Source organism: Botryllus schlosseri, chromosome 14, assembly GCF_051294905.1.
Source record: "Botryllus schlosseri isolate E-star chromosome 14, Bs_hap1, whole genome shotgun sequence".
Classification (NCBI taxonomy): domain Eukaryota; kingdom Metazoa; phylum Chordata; class Ascidiacea; order Stolidobranchia; family Styelidae; genus Botryllus; species Botryllus schlosseri.
In genome coordinates, this window is record NC_137249.1 from 6,708,075 (window position 1) to 6,724,062 (window position 15,988).

General features: G+C 41.1%; 1 protein-coding gene and 2 long non-coding RNA genes across 3 annotated transcripts in view; 2 read left to right on the forward strand and 1 right to left on the reverse strand.

The window, feature by feature from the left end:
* Positions 1–15,988, reverse strand: part of LOC145455708 (uncharacterized) — a 237,639-nt gene that overhangs the window by 50,600 nt on the left and 171,051 nt on the right. The window lies entirely within an intron of this gene.
* LOC145456401 (facilitated trehalose transporter Tret1-like) lies at positions 274–14,825 on the forward strand. The gene is made up of 9 exons (XM_080334516.1): positions 274–1,323; positions 1,484–1,690; positions 2,414–2,561; positions 2,621–2,781; positions 3,614–3,773; positions 4,479–4,643; positions 10,785–10,928; positions 13,709–13,899; positions 14,469–14,825. Exons 1-9 carry the CDS (start codon positions 1,150–1,152, stop codon positions 14,760–14,762), a joined length of 1,644 nt encoding a protein of 547 aa, XP_080190642.1. The 5' UTR covers positions 274–1,149; the 3' UTR covers positions 14,763–14,825.
* LOC145456404 (uncharacterized) lies at positions 7,086–8,594 on the forward strand. Its single transcript, XR_013920597.1, has 2 exons — positions 7,086–7,783; positions 8,243–8,594. It is a non-coding gene; the product is annotated as an uncharacterized LOC145456404 (long non-coding RNA).

The following is a 15,988-nucleotide window of genomic DNA, read 5'->3' on the forward strand; positions in this document are numbered from 1 at the left end:
AGACCTGTCATTGACCCGTCAATAACGGTGCATAAACTGATGCCTTTAATTCCAGACAAAAACATCTCTGTAGTCATGATCGATTGCATAACTTATCTATTGCAAATAGGCGTGAGTAGCGCGAACCTACCACGGTTGATGTGAGTCAGAGCAAAAAGGTTTGCTGATTAGATTTTGAAACACAGATTCGTATGGGGAGAGCGATTACTAATTCCGATGGCCAATGGTTATTGGTCATGGACAATTGTACGGAGTACATTCACGATTTTATCATATATTCTCAGAATGGTACTTTGGTTGTAGCGTTGTTGTTAATAATAATAATTCTATTTTGATGTTATTTCGACTGTACTGCTGACAAAACTCTTGGTTTGGTGATAGGCCTGTGGACGCTATTGCAGTCCACGCCACATCCAAGGCAGCGCTGATGAAGAACTCAATGCGCGTGATAACTATAATTCGGATTCTAATACTCAGTCTACGCAGAGCGCAGGCACCGACGCAAGACTACTTGATATTATCGAATGTCGCGAATTGACAATATGTGGCATAGTCCTGTACCATGCTACAGTAAGCAATTTTATTATGCACAAATTTTCGCCCTGCAAATCTGTTACCTGGTGTTGGGATGAATTGAGAATATTCTCAATACTTTCTGTTTTACCTGCTCAATAAGCAATTCGCTGCTATTTCATTGTTACGAAAATGACTTCGCCCTTTACCTGAGAGCGTCGGTACTATCTAAATATTGCGCAAGCCCTGGTTGAGCCGACCTGCATTTGACGCAAGCGACGGTCGAGAAATGTCCACTTTAGCTTAGCCGTCACAAAGAATGGTAGAGTTGATTGGTTGTATCTGTTGCTGAAACCTAACGTTTCGGCCCTGTCACGTCTTGTTAGTCTATTGAAGTGAAGTGTAATCAAGCCACGGTGCTGCGACCTTTAAGACAAAGACGCCCGAAGGAAACCTATCTTCAGTTCAGTCTGCACTCAGATTATTATTGACATGAACGAGGGATATGTTCGAAGGTGCTAACATGCTCTTGTATTATTACGGGTTCTGGTTCAACTGCAGTTAGTTGCTTAGCAATCATAGTGCGTCAGGTATACCTTGACTGACACGCTAACTCCTTTCCCACTGGTATCGAGAATGGGCGGAAAGAAGACAGTGAACATAAAGGCTATTTTGATCTGTTCCGGGGCATCGTCATGTGCAGTTGTAGCAGGTTTTGCCATAAGCTTCAGTTCTGTGGCTATGGACGATTTAAGTAATGGCATGGGCGGGGAGCTGCAACTCGCATCAGAGCAAGCAACATGGTTCGGGGTATGTAAACAGTTTTGTTCTGCGTCGGAAACCGCAATTCATTGGCTAATATAGCGACCATACAGTCAATATTACGCAGAATACTTGACTATTTCCAATTTACCTCGCTCATTTCATCTCTAACATCCAAGGAAACTACATTTTATTTATTATTCAACAGAGCCTGCTTCCGTTGATGGCGATATTCGGTAGTCTACTCAGTGGGCCGATAATGGATTATTTCGGACGCAGAGTAGCCCTTCTCACCGTTGCGTTATCCTTCTTCGTCAGTTGGGTTCTCATGTGCCAGGCGTACGGTCTTCCTCTTTTGTTCATAGGAAGAGGACTCTCGGGATTCGCGACTGGAATGTCAACCGCTGTGATACCGGTGCGATATGAATGAATTTAGATTATTTCGTCACGAATTTTCTCGAATTGATACAATCCTTCGGTGGTTTCACTCTGTGTTTGACGTTGGCTTTCGTCGTTTTTCGTCGTATGCGACACCAAATTATTACGTCCGTTCACATGGTGAAGCCATTCCGTATCCGAGTAGTCGTGGCGTGACAGTTGTCTCAGCGACTCGTACAAACGACTCCCTCGCATGGAATTCGCGACTCTGACTAACAGATTGAAAGCGCGATTCGGACTGGTCATAATGTCCCTACTCCGACTCCCCATGTTTAGTGATTCAAATCCGATGCCAGCAACTTTTATAAGCCCTCGGGCATTTTAGGAATTATGTGTCGAGACCAAAAACAGGTTTAAATCGACTCTTTGAGGCCGACTTGAGAAGTAAACTGGTCATATTTTTGACTTCATCGATTTCCTCTGAAGCTAAACTGCGACGTTATCATTTGCGACCTCTATATATAAAGTACGCTATGCAGTGCAATCGTAGGCTACACCTTGCTTTACTGGTTTTTCGGACGACCAGATATAGTTTTAGTCTGTACCAATCTTCCCGAGTCAATGTGGCGAGGCCATACACAATTCCTTTCCAAAATTGTAAATACGTCGCATACTAATGCAGCCGCAATAGCAATAAGCACGATTCTTCCCATAATCGTCTTTACGTGTGTGCGTGTTTCGCGAATGCTGCTTTGTTCAGATGTACATATCGGAAGTCAGTCCGAGTCACTTAAGGGGCACGATGGGAGCTTCCTTCAGTGTAGCTCTGGCCCTGGGTCTCCCAATGGGTTACTGCAGTGGAATATGGCTCGACTGGAGGCAGGTTGCTGAAATCGGAGCTACCACATGTACAGGCGTTTCGTTTCCATATTCTTAGGGCATTTACGGAATGCGATATTCATTTTAGCCTGCATATCATTCGTGATTATCTTCATGCTGCCAGAAAGCCATTACTGGTTGATCAGGCAGGGAAGGCTGCTTGAAGCTACGAAGGCGATGGAAACGATTCGGGGATCGTCCTTCGACATTTCCCCTGAATTTGATGATATTCAGTTGCTTCAGAAGGAGGTATGGGGTGGTTGGCGTGTTTTGTAAAATCATCTCATAGTCTCTACGTAACGTGATTATAATGAAATACGCAGCTCAAGCATGTATGAAGGCACATATACAGCCTCCTGCGTATATACAATAACACACGGAAATGACGGCATGCGGTATTCCATGTCAAGATGTCCGACACCTTACATTCGTGACTGTACTGACAATATGTATATATGATGACTGTGCTTCCATTGTTGTGAGCTTCGTTTGTGTTTCGGTCACTGCAGAAAATGCGACATATCATCGTTTTACCATTTGCATAATACATGCGTCCGTGCTGGTTGTTGGCGCGACGATATAATAATCTCGACTGCCCTCTCTTTCCACAGTTTAATTGTGAAATTTGAGAGTAGTTTTAATTTGCACATGGCTCACCAAGTCAACAGTTCCAACAGAAAAGCTTCTTGGAGGTGCAGAACTTCAATACACAATTAAATAGTATATTCATATTGAAATGAAGCCGAACATTTTCGGCTGACACTCGTCAGGGGTAATCGTCAGTAACTAGCTGCCAGCCGAAAATATTCTGGTACATTTCAATATCAATGTACTATTCAATTCCTACAGAATAAAAGAGATTGACAGAGAAAAGCTGTTCGGAACTAGCGTCTATAGAAAGTCCTATACCTTGACCAAGGTTGAAGTTCGAAAATTGTAATGCGTTACGGAGAAACCGATCTCGCATTAGCGATTGCTCGTTTAGTGCACATTTGTTTGTATCCCTAGTTATAACTGATATTGGCGCTCTTGCTGCATGCAAATAGAGTTTCAAGTACAGATAATCGCCTTGTTTTAAAAGATCAGCGACGATCGAATCACGTGCGCGGACATCGCGTCGAAGACATTTCTAAAACCCGTTGGCATCGGAGTCGCGTTGATGGTGTTCCAGCAATGTAGCGGCGGGAATGTGATATTTTTCTACGCACACGAGATATTTCGAAAAGCCGGGTTTGATCAGGGTATGTACTATGTATCTAATACTAATGTATGCATGCTGAGTTTGTCAAAAGTGGTCGTCGCCTGTAGGCCTATTCAAGTACAAGTAGAATTTCGATTTTCTAGTCGCAATTTTATAAATATTCTACTCAAGTGCAAGTAGAAGTAATAGTTTCCAAGACATGTCGAAATATCTTCAAGGGGGAGTAGAGAACGAAATTCTGAAAAGTAATCCAATATGTGGCTTCAATGAGTGGATTTGTTCGAGGGGTCGCGTGCTTTTAGAAGTCAAACGGAGGCGATTGCTTTTGAAATAGCATGGTTATTCGCGACAAACGCAACATGACTAACGGTACTACCAGTAAGTGTCATTTTCGGATGTAAGTTCAGTTACCATAGTAAAAGGGTACTTTTCGCAGATGGTATGGCAATTTCACTTATAAAGATGACACAAATATACTTCAAACTACTTTCTAATTTTTAATATTTAAAGTGTAAAGTTTGACCCAAAAACTGTTTGAGTTGAAGGGGAAGCAACCCAATACCAACACTTGATTAAATGGCGCATGTAAGGCAAAACCTATAAGTACTCCTACAAAGTAGAACGCTTTCGTTACTGATCGCCTCTATGTTTTGTATATGTTGATATCAATCAAGTCTGTTGGCAACCTGTTCGAGTACTGTAATACATATACCATGTCACCAGTCGTTCATATATGTTTTTGCAGAAGCAATCGCTAGTGTTTTAGCGAGCGGCATGCAAGTGTTCTCTATTGCGTTCGCGACAATACTTGTTGATCACGTAGGCCGCCGCAGGCTTCTGTGCTGTTCAGCACTTGGAATGGGAATATGTCACCTCTTCATCGGCGCCTGCATGTTTTACATTAACGAAGGTATGTTTTTAACAAGTCACAATCAAATCGTCCAGTAATCAGAACGATCAGTATAATGTAACTGTATAAACCGTATACTGGCACTCTGGCAGAGATGACCGGCAACGAGATACTTTCTTTTACTTATACTTGAGTAGCAATACCGACTACTTTGACCACCTCTTGGTAGTCAGGCGTATAGTACACCTACACCGTTATTCCATTTTGCATTGCTCACTCTATTATTATGATACTTTTTCGGCGCATGTAATACTATATCTTAGCCTATATCCAATGTGGTGGGTCACATGCATACTCAAGCTACTATACCCATCGTACATCATATAAATATACTGTCGAATCTATTCCTAATGCGTATTTACATGGATGTGATTCCTTGTCCATGGGAAGGGGGTTGACTCACACAGTACATAGTACATAGGTCTGTATATTTAAATGAGCAATATATTCATTTTGCCATCCAGGCGAAATGACCAGTGTATAACAGCGAGTGTCTCAGTGACGAGGCGTTGAAAATAGCTAGTAATTCAAAATAGCGAGCTTATTAGGGACAGTGTTAAATTGCATACGGTTAGTGTTAGGTGCATGGTCAGGTTAGGGTTAGGTTAGATTTGAATGAATGACTATCCTGACACTCGCCTCGATAATGCCTCGATATTATTGCAACCGCTCTTTTAAACTCGCTGCATTGACTCTTACTGTCGTTACACATACATAGCTTATACGCCCATGCTATACCTGTCGAAATAAACGCGGCGTCGTATCCCTTAGACATTTTGACATGTTTCAACTTTTCTCTTAATATGTCTTTCATTTGCTTGGGTGAAACCGACAGATCTGTAAGCTGCAATCAAGGTATATTTGAATGGGCAGACTGTTGAGAGAAAAGGCAGTGTTTCGGAACAACAACCTTCCACTGGAATTATAATCAACGATGAAGCGAACTAGAATGCAAAATTATATATAGTTTACCCGCTGATGTGAGCATACGCGACCACGCGAGACGAAACCACCGCCTTCGGTCGACGCATGCAGGATTATGCACTTGAGCAATCCGGTTAATTAAAAAATGTCATAAGTTTCTCCTGAAAGCTTTACCTTTTGCGCTAACCATTCTTAGCAACATACGCATATAAATCCGACTGATGGTTACGACCACTAAGTACTGAATCTGTTATTTCATTTTCGCTGCGGGAATCAGAACAAAACTTTAAAGGAAACTTGTTTTGTTTGTGGCTTATATACATCCGGCACATTTCTCAATTCCTAATGTGCTTTTGTACCGTCGATTGGATAAAAACAGCAGGGGTTGTTTTCTGGGCGCTCCATATTAGTCCATCGTCGGTTGAAATTAATTTTAGACAGTTGGAATGAATGATGCCGTTTCCCCAGTAGTTCCATAATGTTTTGGTGATTTCCGCCATTTGTGCATTGCAAATGGATATATATATATATGGTATTGCGATAATTCCGAACTGAACATGAGCGATGAGTAGAGCACGTTCAACAGCCGCACAGAGTAAAAACTTATTCATACGTTGCAATCGGCTATGATTTTTATTACGAGTTAGATCTCTGAACCCTTCAAAAATTTAGATGAAACCTCGGGGAATATAACCGCAATATGCAAGTTCCTAGCGAACTGGATCTCTAGATTCGATAAATCGCGCATGTGATAGGCTGACGTTCACTTGCCGGTATCTAGTTAAATCACGATGTCTGTAACTTATTACCCCAGAAGCATATATTTCGGTTGTCGTAGACTTGTACTGTGGCGTTTGTACATTTGCACATGCACACTATAATGTCTCTATACTTATGTTATTACAGGAGTTGCAACTTGTTATATCCGTGGTTCGCATATAAGAGCCTCTGTATTTTTGGTATGGAAGTGTGATAAGTAAATAAGAATGATTACGCATGTGGGATCTATGGCCCCAGAAATATTTCATTACTGCAATGTTGGGTTCCGGCTATCGTACAATCTAAATTCCGCCCGTCGCCCATACACACACATTAAAAACTGCTCCCACTAAATAATCACCTATCAGGCGCGCTCCCCGCGACCCCCAGTCGGTGCGCGTTGCTGACTCTGATTAAGGTAGTTCTCGAACGATTAGCGGTCACCAGTTTATGTGGATAACATTACTGGTCGGGGTCTTTGTGTTTCTCCACCCATCTACACTGCCACTTTTTTTATAATCCAACTTGTACTTGGCATGCATATGAGTAGGAGTTTAATTTTGAGGTGGGATTTGAAGCGTGTAGCGCAGTGGTTCTTAACCTTATCTCCAGCGCCCCTCAAGGGGTGATTTGGATATTAGAGGGGGTGGAAACGCCAAGGGCGCGAAATGGGGGGGCGCTTGGCTCAGAGGGGCGGTATGGGGGCGCTGACGAAAGATGGCGTCTCAGTAGATAATGTAGTAGAGGCTTATGATTATATAATAGCTTCTTTGAGGTACAGAACTTCAATATACAATTGAATAGCATATTCATATTAAAATGAACCCGAATATTTTCGGCTGACACTCGTCAGGGGTAATCGTCAGCAACTAGTAGAGAATTCGAAAGAACAGTGTATATCAACAATCGTAGCACAAAATATGACGTCACCAGCACGAAATGTCGAATACGAGAGCGTTCAATGTACTATTTTTAGATGATACACGAACTCTTTTTGTTGACACAGCCTTGGCTGGTGTATTTTGATAAAAGTCGACTCCAAGGCGCACAAATGAAAGTGTGAGCGACCCTTTCCGAGTATGCGAAATCTGTCGTCTCGATAATTTTTCGCACAGGCGGGATTATCCAACAAGTGTTTGCCAATTGCAGAATTTATGGCCTTTGATTGGTCCGCATCAATCTTGAGCGGGTGAGTTAAGGGTGAGCTTTTCATCGAGCGTGTTCTAATGAATCTAGGGACATGCTGATTTATGCGTTCCTGCAAGCGCTTTGACGTTCTTCCCACGTAGCCACAATCACAGTGGCACTTAAATTCATAAACTACATTGCTTTGCTGAAGTGCGGGTAGCACGTCTTTACGTGTTGCGGGGAGCAGTTGCGTTGTCGTGAAAATCACGTTGGTCTTCACTGTGTCGTAACACTTATTGACCGCTGAAATCAATTGCTTTTCAAAGCGGGTGGAAATAGGCCCTATCCAAGGTAGATGGATGTAAACATCTTTGGTTGTTCGTTCGGTAGGCTCTGTTGACTTTTCTGCATTGAAATGTGTTACTTTCCTCTCTATGCCACGGTTGATGACATGTTCAGGGTAACCGTTATCAAGTAAGATTTTCCGGATATTGTCAAGTTCTGAGTTCAGTTTATTACCCGAACATATCATCAACGCTCTATGCACGAGGGTGCCTATGAGGTTGATTTTTCTGCGGCTGGCCAATACCTTCGTTGGAACTCATTTAGTCCTAGCCGCAGAAAAATCAACCTCATAGGCACCCTCGTGCATAGAGCGTTGATGATATGTTCGGGTAATAAACTGAACTCAGAACTTGACAATATCCGGAAAATCTTACTTGATAACGGTTACCCTGAACATGTCATCAACCGTGGCATAGAGAGGAAAGTAACACATTTCAATGCAGAAAAGTCAACAGAGCCTACCGAACGAACAACCAAAGATGTTTACATCCATCTACCTTGGATAGGGCCTATTTCCACCCGCTTTGAAAAGCAATTAATTTCAGCGGTCAATAAGTGTTACGACACAGTGAAGACCAACGTGATTTTCACGACAACGCAACTGCTCCCCGCAACACGTAAAGACGTGCTACCCGCACTTCAGCAAAGCAATGTAGTTTATGAATTTAAGTGCCACTGTGATTGTGGCTACGTGGGAAGAACGTCAAAGCGCTTGCAGGAACGCATAAATCAGCATGTCCCTAGATTCATTAGAACACGCTCGATGAAAAGCTCACCCTTAACTCACCCGCTCAAGATTGATGCGGACCAATCAAAGGCCATAAATTCTGCAATTGGCAAACACTTGTTGGATAATCCCGCCTGTGCGAAAAATTATCGAGACGACAGATTTCGCATACTCGGAAAGGGTCGCTCACACTTTCATTTGTGCGCCTTGGAGTCGACTTTTATCAAAATACACCAGCCAAGGCTGTGTCAACAAAAAGAGTTCGTGTATCATCTAAAAATAGTACATTGAACGCTCTCGTATTCGACATTTCGTGCTGGTGACGTCATATTTTGTGCTACGATTGTTGATATACACTGTTCTTTCGAATTCTCTACTAGTTGCTGACGATTACCCCTGACGAGTGTCAGCCGAAAATATTCGGGTTCATTTTAATATGAATATGCTATTCGATTATATAATAGAACAACATCTTTATATATCTCCAAGTTCTCATTAAAAATTAACATTCCACAAAATCTGTCAAATCTCGAAATTTTTCGTCGCGCTCCGCGCGAAATTTAGACGCACACTGTTTCCATGAATGCAGTGGTTTATTATAATTCATGTAAAATGAATTGCGCGTACTTCTTGATTACCAATTCCCCGTTAAAACACCCCCGTCACGCTAGCTCGGGATATTTTCCACAAAATGTTTCGAGATAGGTATTGTATACTGTCGTGTATATCGTGTCGTAATTGAAGAGGTACTGCTGTACCACTTATGAGAGTGATGCCCTTTGTACATTACAGATGCTTTGACTCTTTCCGGCCAAAATGATTACCGAAATATAATTGTATTTGAGAGTTACAAAATTAATTCGTCAGAATATTTCTTCATCGTCTCATAGAGGATGATACTGTCTAGTTTTGTGATCCACAACCCACATGAACGTTATATAATATGGTTTACTTTGTTTGGAATACATTCTTTTTAAAGTTAAGAGCTGGGTGGAGTATTAAATTCAGTATGAGCAAAGATCTCTGCCACATTCAGTTGATTTACTACCAACACAAAACAACAAAACAAATACCAATACAATTAACTTTCCCGTATTGCCAACCGCAGAGGCGAATTCGGGATGTATACATTGGGCTCGAACCAGATGGTTTGAGCTGGTAGGCATACCCGATGGTTGTTATAAACAACAACCTTGATTTGGTCCCGAATATCGAACATATATAAGTATGTTATCGTTAATTACTCGAGTTATCCTAGGGAGCGATTTAAGCGCGAAATATTTCCAATGGTAAAGTCTCAACCTAAAAAGACCTACCAGACTTCGACTATCTACCCATTGTTTTTACTACAGTCCTTAAAATAGGGGGGGGGGGCGCCAGACCCAGGCAATTTTTGAAAAGGGGCGCTGGAGGAAAAAAGGTTAAGAACCACTGGTGTAGCGTTTCCGATTCGATCAACATGGGGAACAGGAACTCCGGCTTCAATTTATAACCTTTGAATTCCTTCCGCCCTATCGTATTATGGGAAGCGTTATCCGTAAACAGCAGATCAAGAACAATTAGAATGTTGCAGCGCGCGTCACACGAGGGTCAACAAGAACGGCGTGTATGTCGAATGTATTTGCGATGTTTTTAAACGTGGATTGTGATATCGGCCATCCGTGAGCTTGCTGATTATGATCAAGTCATAGCGACAACATACTATAGTTAAGTATTTTTATTCCGGCTCACTGTATTTATTGACGTTCGCTTATCGTGCTAGTATGCCGAAAGGCTTTAAGGAGAAATAATTTGGTGCCACGGACATGGACATTGTTCGTAGAAATAGTAAGGCTACAAAAACTACTCTTTTCACGAACTTCATAGTTTTACTAATACCTCCATGGCCAACTTGAGAAAGTTGCCTGTTTCACATTGGTTAAGAACTACTGTATTATAGTATAAAACCGTATGTAATAGGCCTACTTTTCGTAAACACGTCATAATTCATCCGAACTCGGAGGAAGTTTTGCATGCCCGACCCTGCTGTAGCCATGCCTTCGATGGCTTGTCTATATCTTCTGGCGCCAAACCGCTACACCTTTAACGATTATCACCGCTCGATAGACTTATCTATCTGTGTGCATTCCGTTCGGCAGCATACAACCGCATTAATACCAATATATAATAAGTGTGAAAGTGATCTAGCAGTATACACGCAATAGATGACAGCCGGTAATCAATCATATGTGCTGACAGTATCTACAAAACAATTACAGGGAGCGAATTTGCGGACAAGGCACTTGACGTCAATTCCTCAAGCCCAAACCGCGATCCTGTAAATACAACATCTCTCGTGCACAATCTAAGCACCATACACGGAGTACATGCTGCAAACCAAAGCAGTGATGTTCAGGATCTCGGTATGTGGTTGCTTCATAGCTTTACTCTCTCTCTCTCTTTCATACCACGAGGACCATACTGAGCGTACATGTTTGCAAGCATGAAACGCCAATATCATATTGTGCATAAAAATATGATTTACCAGATCAGCCACCATGAACGATATTATGATTGTGATATCAAAAGTAGAGGTCGACCAATATTGATGTTTGCTGTCCGATACCGATACCGATTATCGACACACTCACAAGGCCGATAACCGATATCATATAGGCCGATATTAATATGGCAGGAGCAGATTACCATTTCGCCAAAAATAATATATATTAAGCGAGATGGCACTTGTACATGCCACAGAAAGCTAAACAACAAACCAGAAAACTGAAATTGAAAATAGTTATTTCTTAATGGTGCATATTCATTGAAATTTGGGATAACCCAAAAAGCAAAACGTGATACAGAATTGCAGATCAGTCCAGTAGAGGTAGATTGTAATGCAGGAAGCATAATTGCTCTGCATGCTCACCTATAGTTAAACTCGTCCTGCAAAGGGTAAATCTGTCACGTATCGCCCTTTGCGTCGTCGATTTCTTGAGATGAGAAAACGGAGCATTGAATTTCCACTATTTTTGATTATTTTTCTATACATAAAATATCTGGCCGCATAGGCCGATATCGATAATCGGAAATGTTCCAAATATCGGTCTCGGTGACACTGGCCAACACAATTTTTGTTAACTTCGATCAGACAATTGATATTGACTAACTTTTGGGCGCTGAATTCAAAAATGACTTCCGTTTTTCTCCATCACGTCAAGTTTTTAGGTTAGGCACCCACCACATTCTCTCGTAACCCACATAATAGCACCACTTTTAATATTTTGTGTTTATTATATAAAACGTTTCAAAAACCAAAAGCAGTCGAAAGTAAATCAATTGACTTCAAGTAAACATTTGCACTGCTTTATTTGGTCGATTTAAACTGATATTGCTTCTACAGGATAAATAAAGTGCGAACTTCAGGGTCCAAATTTACGCTAATAATCAATAATTCTATATAGGTTGTCTAGTTTGATAGACGAGCAATAGTCAGCTAACATATGTAAGCTCGAATCTACTCTGGTACCTTATTACCATCATCTTCAGATGTTGGGGGCATTTTCTCCTTGTCCATCTCTGATTCTGTCAAGGTTTTCAGGGAAATTATTTATTTATGCTGTCTGACATAAACATATGGCCGTGGCACATGTGCATCAGGGTTACATGTGCATCCTTGTTGTCTGATCACTAAGAAAACGCAATATTTCAAGCTGACGCATATGATCCAATCACGCTCGTGATATTGCATCCATTCGATGCTTATGTATTATCCTCAATTTTTCTGTATAATTCGCAATGACTAACTGAGTGTGCAATTGTTACTGCTCCCAAGACGGTTGCATTTTTGAAAATGCCACACTTGATTCTTTTTGAGCTATAGGCATCTGCGATTCACTTGAGTTGTAAATCGTGATTCTTAACTCCTACAGCCACCCATGGTAACAGTAGGCTATATTGCCAATACCAGTATCACGACAATACACAAAGCTACCGAAAGTTTGCCTACGGCTGTATCTCCTGATTGAAAGTGAGATACCTTCTCTACCTTGTCAAGTAGCCTAATCTTTTCTCACTTTGTAAGGATGTTAAAAGTTCAAAAGATTTATATTCCAAGCTTAAGTCAGATCAATAACTTGTGTTGATGAACTACTCTACGTTCTGAATCATCTTCGATTTCAAAATCTGCATCATTAGCCTGCTATCCCTATCATCTTCATCTTGATCCAAATTATCGAGCGTAGGAGTTTCCAGTTGCACTGGATAAGCTGAATCGTGCATTGGACCTATATATAGCTGATAGTAAATGTAATATTTATTTTTCTTGCCAGATCCTGCAGTTTGCATCAAATATGTGTGGGAAATATCCTCGGATGATGCATCCTCTCACCAAAAATGGTTGAAAGCATAGGCCTAGGTCGATATCAGTGCCTCTTTTCGTGATAATTCAATTGAGCCCTTGGCTATATAACTTATTATGTGGTAAAAGTGTGGATTTTTATATGGTATCGAAAAGTAATATGGTTAAATTCGTGAAAATTTGCATATTTTGGGCATATGGCGTAGAGCAAAAACTTGACGTGATGGTAGAAAACCAACGGCATTTTTGGAATCAGCACGTCAAAATTAGCCTAGATCAAGTGCGAAATCAAAGTCAACAAATTCTTCGTTCAAAATTGTTGCCCAGTGTAATCGGTCGACCTCTAAACAAAAGTAGTGTCGTGTTCTTAGCTCGGAAAATTGTTCGGCAAGCTATAGCGAGGCCGTTTGTTGTTGGTTTTTGTGGCTTCGCTTATGTCTCGAAAATTTCAGGCCACTGGGTCCAAATAATTGTCTTCCATTTATGCTCTATGTAGGCACACACCAAGTGATTTCCAAAAGCGCATCGCGGTATACATCGATAGCGCTAGGTTATTTTACTTATACCGCATTTACAATATTTAATACTGCAATTATCTATTTACTCTTCTATCATGTCGAAATCGGGTGTAATGGTAGCCCGATGTGCTCATGTCTTGTGGCGACATGTAGCACTACAATTAACATGTGCTTGTGTGGGAGTCGTTTATATATCAGTTCATTCGTGGTGTTGGATTGAATATTAGTTTATTTTTAACTGCGGACAGTGTTATATCATCATCGCTGAAACACAAATGGTCAAAATACGAAGGCAAGTAACGCAACGTCTTTTTTCCGTTAACAGTGGTATCCTGGGCATGTTTGATTTTTGTCATCCTATATATTGCAATGTACAGCATAGGCATGGGGCCTGTGCCTTTTATTCTTCTCAGCGAAATGGTACCGTTCCGAGGAAGAGGCGTTGCGTGCGGAATCGGAACTATGAGCAACTGGTTATGCGCGTTCATCCTCACCAAGTCGTTCATTAATCTTATCGTAAGTATAGATATCGAGCCATTTACTGCAATACTATATATTTCCCACGGAACAGAATGCTCGTTATAGGAGTACATCATTATGTGCCAGGCCTGCAGAGGATTTTGCAAGTTAATTATCGATGTATTGCTTCGAAGTGTCACAAGTTATGCACAAAAAAAAACCTGTTCACACTCGCTAAAGATGCTCTGCTCAGTTAGCTCTCGTGAGATACTCGTCAAAGAAAAACATCTGCTTATCCCCACCCATTATTAACCTAGCCGAGAAATCCATTTGGCTATACTCGGGACCTATAATTTAGTATTCACCATACCACAACATATCTGGGAATTGCCTCATGATAAATGAAGAAAGTTTTTTCGTTTTTTTTACTTAATTAACAAATTTTATAAGCAGATCATATCAAGAAAGCGTATTTGTTTGGTGCGGGTGCAATCATGCAGACTTTGACTTGTAAGGTCTTATAGGTCACCCCTATCGAATACTGTTTGTGTTTCTGTTTTGTATCACCATTGATGTATGTGTGTTTGTCGTGTATTTCGGTTGTTCATAGTCCGTCTTTTCTCCAGGAACTTTTTTCTGTACATACCGTCTTTTGGATGTTCGCGGCGGTCTGCTTCGTTGCTTTGATTTTTACTCGGCGATGCGTCATCGAAACGAGCGGCAAGACGTTGGCGGAAATTCAAGACCTTCTCGCAGCGGACACCAGAGACACGAAATCCTTTGCCGATGAGAAGAAATTTCTCAGCTTTGACAAGATCCTTTGTCATCCCGTCTCGCCTAAAGCGTGCGCTAAATCGACAAGGTCATCTAGTGTAGAAGAGCAAAGTAGAGACTTGATCGATAATTGCGCGGACGTGTAAAGATGTAGTACTTTTCAATATTATGTATTCTATTTATACAAAATAAAAGACTGACACATGGGCTATTTGTCTTCGAGTCTTCGGATGTCAACGATGTTGTCCTATAGTTAATTCCTGGTACTGCAACAGGTTGGAGCGCGGTACAATGGTCACCAGTTCGCGGAACAGTCATCACCGGTCCGCTGGGGCATTATTAGTCTGTAATCAGACTGGAGGCATCTTTAGATATATGCCATACACGGATTATTTGACTCGGACATGTCAAATGATATCCTGACATTTATATCGACTTTCCAAAATCAAGACAAGACTTATCGAAATTCAATATCTGCTATCAATCCCGGTCTTGTTGTATATAAGAAAAGAGCCTATCTTCTCTTTGATTTGTCGATTAAGTGGCGATTATAAATATAGTGACGTTCAATTTTTTGCTAAACTTGTTCAGTTCATTTTGAATGCATGTTCATTATTCAGTTAAGAATGTGTTGAAAGATATCTGCGTCCCCTATACTTTAGGGGGACAGCGGTAGAATTATCATGACCGGTCAGCGAGACGAAAAGGTTATGGACCACTATGGCGTATTCATCCAACCGCAAGTTTTAATAAGCTACTTGCTATAATGACAAAATATGTACGGGAGGCAGTTCCATCATCATTCATAATGATGATGCAGCAAAGCAAAGTTGATTTTGTCAATACTGTACATGGCGCAGATATTGCTAAGTTTGTTACAGGAATATACTTCGTAGGTGGTCAGTATTCCGAATGCTCATCGAAAGTGATTGCTCAACAATATCGACCTTGCACGGCTACGAAATTTGAATATGTCCATACGAAACATTGCGTTCGTGGATTCTTTGTTAACTTGATCTAAACATCAGCTCATATGTGGAGAGTAGCCTATACAACCCGCAAATGCAGCTTTTACTATTTACTGTATATGCGATCCACTTGTGCACGATAACAGTGTGACTGACTGGACAATGCAGACCGTGAGATAAGAATAAAATACCAGGTGAATCATGAAATAGTTCGGAGAAATACCTAAACTATATGCACTTGAAACCCACGAAATATGTGTAAAATATTTTTATCGGACAATGGACGACAATCCACAACGATTATTAAATCAGTTCATTTTTAATGAGCACAAAGTAGTCCGTTATTTCTTTGCGGTTCGAACTGTCATATACGGTATTTGTTGATGCATACCTTTCTGTTGCTT

Bases quoted from the DNA above. Each gene is read 5' to 3' on its own strand.
- LOC145456401 (XM_080334516.1), top strand. From the start codon at position 1,150: ATGGGCGGAAAGAAGACAGTGAACATAAAGGCTATTTTGATCTGTTCC. The intron at 1,324-1,483 runs GTATGTAAACAG...ATTATTCAACAG, and splicing joins AGCAAGCAACATGGTTCGGG to AGCCTGCTTCCGTTGATGGC. The intron at 2,782-3,613 runs GTATGGGGTGGT...TTGTTTTAAAAG, and splicing joins TTCAGTTGCTTCAGAAGGAG to ATCAGCGACGATCGAATCAC.